Here is a 6,616-nt window from a genome sequence, read left to right as displayed (position 1 = left end):
TTCATTTGTAACGGTTGATAGTTCTTCAATTAAAGGTATACATGTTTAAACCATTTTATATGAACTAACGATTAACAGATCTGGGAAAAAAGGTAAATATATAAAAAAATTTATATTTTCTATGTCTACATTTGTCTATTTCCCATCATTTAAACCAAAATTTTACATTAGTCTAAAATTAATATATTATTACAAACTTGAGGTTTGTAAATTAGTTATGATAAAAAGTAAATGATAAAAATTTAATTTAGTATGTATTAGTAATTTATATGCTATGGCATTTGAATTTAAACCAAAACTTTATATTAGTTTAAAATTTATATATTATTACAAACTTGAGGTTTGTAAATTAGTTACGATAACAATAAATAATAAAAATTTATTTAAACTAATGTGTAAATGATATAATATATGGAGTATATATATTGATTGGTAAATTAGTTAATTTAATTAATTATAGGAGGAGAGGAAATGTGTGAGAAATGATTGGAATGGGGATATAAAAAAAAAAGGAGTTTGTAAAAATTCAAAAAAAAGAAAAAAAGAAAAAAGAAAAAAAAAAAGAAGAGCAGAGGTTTCGGTCCGAACCGTATAAATAAAAAACCCCAAACTCGACGCTCTCTTCCTCTGTTTCTTCTCTTCCCCGCAACGCCCACATCATTTTCATTCCATGCTCCTCTAATTTCTCCAAAATTTCCCTCCAAATTCCCCTAATCCCCTTCCATTTTCCTTTTGATTTTAATAATGGAGGAGGAATCGCAGAGGGCATTGGTGAAGCATTTACAGAAGGAGCAAGAAAGAGAACGCCGTCGCATACGTGACAGGCAGAGACGACAATCTATGACTCTTGAAGAGAGAGAAAAGCATCTCGCTAGACGCCGTAGAAACTATCAACTCCGTCGACAGCGAGCTGAAAATGCCCGCTCCGACCCCTCCTGTACCACTCTCGTTCCCACCGTCTCCACCAAAACTGACGAATTCCCTATTTCCGTATCAAATGTTGATTTTAGTGTCCAATGCAATGGTCAGTTTTGTTTTCTTCTCTCTCTAATCAGTAGGACTGCCTATTTGAGATTTTCTTTTATTTGATTTAGGATTGGATATTCCGGCTTATAAATTGGCTCAATTACCCAGCAGAGTGCGTCTAAATCATGTCAAACATCTGGCTAGATCACTAAATCTTCATGTCAATGTTCCAACTACTCAGAGAATTTCTGTAGATTTAATCATTAAAGGAAATGAAATTGCAGATTCCAGTTGTAAGCTTTTCCTTTTGTTTCGCACTCCGTTATCTAAGTAAATATCGTTGTTGTTCGTGGGCAATGTTCAAGCTTACACAATGTGACTCTGCTTTTCAGGTGTGCCTCTAAAAGGGTTGCGGTTAAATCGAGTTAAACGGCTTGCACGGTCATTAAGTTCTGGTTTGGAAAAGGTTAAAGAAGAAGATCACCAGAGCAGAATGGAAGGTATAATAAAATGTGTCTATGGTTTCTGTTTTCCTCATTCAGTTTTGGGTTGAATTTGGATTCTTTAATCCAGTAGAGCAGAATTTGTTATTTCTAGCAGCACTGAACAAAGTTGTTCGACACTACAATGTTAGCTGTGGCAATGAATGATTGTGCTTTCTGATGGTAATTATCATTCATGTTTTATTTCATTCCTTCAGTAATTGCTCTAATTTTGTATAGAAAATGGTGCTTAGAGTGTTCAATGTGGGTTTTTGTGCTCTCTTATAGGATGAAATCGTCCCGTAAACTATTGAAGGACGGTGAGGCGCGCTATGAAGTTCGTCAAGCTTCACTCCATTATTTCTCAATTGAATATATGTAAGTTATACCTTCCTTTAATATTCACTCAACTTATTTTTTATTTTCTTGTGTCTATCTTCTGGATGATTGAATGAAGACTTTAGTATACTATTCCTTGTAGCTAATTTTCATGTGCTTTCTCTTTTGGGCCTTGGGCAAAATTTGTTGGATTGCTAATAGATGGTTAAAAAATTTACATCAGAAATTTCTTTGCCTCAAAAAGATGGTGGTGGGTGGTGGCGTTTGAATGGTGTGAGAGAAATTACTTCAAATTCATTTTAACCATTATGTTAATGATACAACTAAAGGAAATAAGTACTTAATGAATGAGAACTAGATGACTATGCTGAGAATAAATTGGAAGTATCCTACTCTAGTCTAGTGTTGCTTATGCTTGTGTTCTTGATGAAGTTCTTAGTTCAGCATTCTACACGCCCTGAGCATAATGTATGAATCATATCATTCTTACATTATACTTTTATATTTTTATGGGATCCATAAATAAGCATATGGAACAGACTAACTCAAACAATGTGGATCACGTGAGGGAATATGATGGAGTTCAAAGGCCTTTGACATATGCAGAATGGTGAAAGTGGGCATATGGTTGTTTTTTCTTGTGTGTATATGGTTGTTGTTAAGCCTAGACCCTTATTGCTTAAATGAAAAAGTTGCCTCTTTTTCAGTTTCTGTTTGTAATCAAGTATCAATTAATCCATTTGCATAGTATTATTCCCGGAACTGCAAACCATAAGCTTCACTATTAATGAATGATGATTGTCTGAGCAGAAACTTGAAATAAGATAGATTACATGACAGATATGAGGAGTGGGTCAAGAGAGAATAATCACAGAAAATAAGTTTATTCCCAGTAAAATTGTTTAGTTATAAATTCAATTTTGAGCCTTTTGAATTTTACATATTTCTACTGTTGAGTCCTTGAACTTTATTGAGACCTATAATGTCTAATTTATCTTTTTTCTTAGCTCTTTGATGCCCTCTTATGGTGAACATGTGACAGGGCTTTCTGTCAAGTGTATTACATGCTTGTATAGTGTTAAATAAGTGTTGAATAAATTTCAATTATAAAGTAAGGATTTAACAAAACAAAGTTGAAGTTGAGAGGCTGAATAGTACAAACATGGAGAGTTGAGGGGCTTAAAAATAAATGTGTTTTCCTCTACTATATACGGATGTACACTTCCTTTTCATTACAAGAAAAACAACTTGAGTTAGAGAGGATTATAATCTTTTTCAATGTTATAGACTCAAGGAACAACTCTAATTATATATTATATTCTTTTTTTTTTTCTTTCTAATTATTCGTGTAGAATTGTAGACAGGAAATGCAGAAGATGCAACAGCAATGGAGCTTTGTGGAGAGATTGGATGCAGCTGGTGAATTTTAGTAGACAAGGCCAAAAGGTTGTTTTAGCTTGATTTTTATCCAGTAATTGGGCCACTAATATTTTTTACCTGTTACTTACAAAAAAAGAATAAAACAGAAAAAGGGATCCCTAAGCAAATCCCAAACTTAGGAAGTATTGATTGTACAAATTTATTTATTCATTCATTCATTATTTTCTATCAAATTCTTATGTTTATGTTTTCCTTACAAGTGTTAGTTCATGAGGCCTTTTCATTTTCAAACTCAATTATTTGAAAGGGGAAAAATAGATGTTTGATTTCTGTAAATTTCTTTAAGAAAATGGGTCAATATGAGTGCCCAACTTGGGAGGAATTTGCAGAAATGGATCATTTTTTTAACTAAAATATTATAACATTACACAAGTTTTCTCTCTTTTCATTTTTCTTAGTTACTTTTATTTTTATACTCCTTTAGAATATATTTGTAATTTTGAAAGGTAAAAGTTTAGTTTTTAGATTTTATTGATTTAATAATTTGGCATTTCAACAAAGTATTTTGAGTTAAGTAAGTTTAGAGTTATAGGTGTCAACATTATTTAACTAATTTTATGTTTGGTAATTTAAAATACTATAGCGGGCGTTTGGTATTCTACTGGGATAGGGATATGGATAAAAGTTGGGATAGAGATAGAGATAAATAGTTGGGATATGGATAAAAATATGATAGTGGAGAATTATTATTCAATGTTTGGTATGTGAGATAGGGATAGGGATAAAATAATACATTTTACTATTTTAACTTTATTTATACTACATAACATTAAATTGAGAGATAAGATGGAATTTTCCATCCTATTAAAATCGCAGAAGCTTATCCCACCTTCTTATACCACCCCCCCTCTTGGGTATAGGATTTGAGGGATAAGAGGCTTATCCCTCGTCTGTCTCACTCTTCTATCTTCCAAACAAACACGAGATAACTTATCTCGTATTTTTTATCCATATCCCACCTCCTAAATCCCTTCTAACAAACACCAGGAGTATTTTCCAACGATAATCTTTGGATTGTTACTTTATTTTTTTCTGAAAGGGTTGTTACTTTATTCTTTAAAGGAATTCTAATATTATTTAATGGTAGTGAATAATTTTTCATAATAATAATATTAATAACAATAATAACATTTTTTTTGGATAAAGATTGGGACGATACGGTAGCAAGAGCTTGACATCCCAACAAAGTCGGCACCCCAGAATGCAGCCCCGTAAAACCCGAATGAATCAATAAATGAAAAAAAAGAAAAAAGAGAGTTTACAAGAGAGTTATAAAAAAAACCAAAAAAAGCAAAACCAGCTAGATAACTTTAATATGACTAACATTACGAAAATCCTCAGAAATCAACAAATGACAGAAACTAGGAGCCGTCTGCCACCAACGAAGGCCTGTAGTCGAGACTCTGGATTCTGCAAGAGTGTCAGCTACATGGTTGCCTTCTCGGTAAATATGGGAGAACACGATCGACATTTGAGAGCACAAGTTGATGCATTTAATCCAATCTTGTCGAACCTCCCAAGGAACCCGCAATGACCGAGTCTTGAGCATCTGAACGACGAACATTGAGTCAGATTCCAACCATAAATTACGCTAATTTTTCTCCCAAGCCAGATCAATAGCAAATATGGCCGCTTTTAGTTCTGCTATGTAAGCAAAAGTGGAAGGAATCGAGAAGGCAAAACTTCCAAGAGGGAGCCCTCTTTCATTTCGAAAAATACCTCTGGCACCCGCATCCCCAGGCGTTCCGAGGGTTGAACCGTCGATGTTGGCTTTTAACCAGTCACGTGGAGGTGCGATCCATCTGACATGGATTATATTCGGCGCAGGTAGTGGCATGGGAGGGATACTGAGCCGTTCAAGGGTGTCTGATTCCCGCGAGCTGTAGCAGCAACCCCTTGGCGTTCGAGCAGACTCGCGGATTAGGTTCCGTAGCAACTGTTTCGAATGGTGGATTGAAGGGAGCTCCTCCCTGAAGATATCCGCATTTCGAGAATGCCATATCAACCAAAAACAAGACACTGAAGCTACTTGCCAGAGCATGGAGACCTGAGAGCCAAAGCTGCAATTTTTCAATTTTTCCAGAAATTCATAAATTGTCAGATTAAAATGCAAATCGCAACCAAATATTCTTTCGAGCTCCCGCCATAAAGAACCTGCAAAAGAACAGCGGATAAATAAATGGTTAGACGTTTCAATGTCCACACGGAAAAGAGCACAACGAGGGGCTAAGTTAAATCCGACATGTTAAAGTCGACCTTGTGTTGGCATACGCCCATGAATAATCCTCCATATAATGGTCAAGCGGGACTGTGGAACGAGAGGGTTCCAAATGAATTTGTACCAGCTTACCAACTCAGCAGATGGACTGGTAACCGAGTAGCATGCCTTGACAGTGAACTCGCCCCGAGCAGCAGGATGCCATATACAAAAATTCGAGGTGTCTAAGCCTCTTTAAACCATTCTGATCCTGATCTAACATTATTATTATTATTATATTGATGTAGTTGAATCCTGGAAGTTCACTTGGAGAGATGTAATTGTATAAAAACAAGGTCAAAGAGGGGGCATTGTCTGGCTAACCTATTCTGATGCTAAGTTAATCTGAGGTAGAAATCAATGATGAATACAACAGTAAATCAATCTATAACATAAGCTTAATGAAGGAATGAAGTAGTGTATCATGTGTTGAGTGTATTCTATTTATATTGTGATCGGATTGTAGAAGACAGTTACGAGTTGAGGAGCAAATGCGCTATGTGTCACTTGTTGATAAGTGAACATGCACCCAGATATCGAGGCATGATATTCTACAAGCCCACTAGGCGTGAGATTCACGAGATCGAGTGTGATTGCTATAACGAATGGATTCTTGATTGATTCTTTTAAGACTTCCCGAGTTAAGGTCTCGAATACGGAGTTGTGTTATCCAGTTTGGCTATGGAGGCGCCACATGTTTTCTTTCTCTAGGTGTTGATTCGGGGTTTTAAGTGCCACGTGGCGAGTTTATATCCACCTAATGTCAAATGTCCCTTGGTCATTTATCATTCTTTAGGATGAGAAAGCAATGGCTATAGGAAGCTTTGTACTTGTCGATTCCTGATAAGTTGAAGGAGGAGGATTAATCTTTGATAAATTTTGGATTTTTTGAGAAATGATGGAATGATGAGGAGGTTGTGTAGGCTCTTGATGGTTGATTTGTCCATCATTTAGTCTGCTCATTAATGCGACTATTAGGGCATGTTTTTCTATGCATTTGAGCGTCTTTCGAGTTAACAGCGGTTCGTCTTTGTTTGCCACGTGTCATAGTTCCTCATTTTTTGAGGGACGTATCAAGAGCAGTTAATGCTTCTTGATCATTACTGTTTAGTAATGATGGCGTCCGTCGCTT

At 35.5% G+C, this 6,616-nt stretch overlaps 1 protein-coding gene across 6 annotated transcripts; it reads left to right on the top strand.

Moving 5' to 3' along the window:
- Positions 1-394: 394 nt before the first annotated feature.
- Positions 395-3,420, top strand: LOC136206550 (uncharacterized). Of its 6 annotated transcripts, none has more exons than XR_010676317.1 (6): positions 395-1,024; positions 1,138-1,259; positions 1,359-1,466; positions 1,548-1,631; positions 1,737-1,826; positions 3,148-3,420. XR_010676317.1 is itself a non-coding variant. In XM_065997645.1 (6 exons), the coding sequence occupies exons 1-4, from the start codon at positions 745-747 to the stop codon at positions 1,614-1,616; spliced, it is 603 nt and encodes a 200-aa protein (XP_065853717.1). In that variant the 5' UTR covers positions 395-744; the 3' UTR covers positions 1,617-1,631; positions 1,737-1,826; positions 3,148-3,420. The 6 variants fall into 6 exon arrangements, 5 of the variants coding, with proteins under 5 accessions (XP_065853717.1, XP_065853715.1, XP_065853716.1 ...); XM_065997645.1 differs by having other exon boundaries at positions 1,095-1,259; positions 1,567-1,631; XM_065997643.1 differs by having other exon boundaries at positions 1,095-1,259.
- The last annotated feature ends 3,196 nt before the right edge of the window (positions 3,421-6,616 follow it).

The sequence above is a fragment of the Euphorbia lathyris genome, chromosome 9, assembly GCF_963576675.1.
Source record: "Euphorbia lathyris chromosome 9, ddEupLath1.1, whole genome shotgun sequence".
NCBI lineage: Eukaryota > Viridiplantae > Streptophyta > Magnoliopsida > Malpighiales > Euphorbiaceae > Euphorbia > Euphorbia lathyris.
This window is presented reverse-complemented; position numbering and strand designations above follow the sequence as displayed.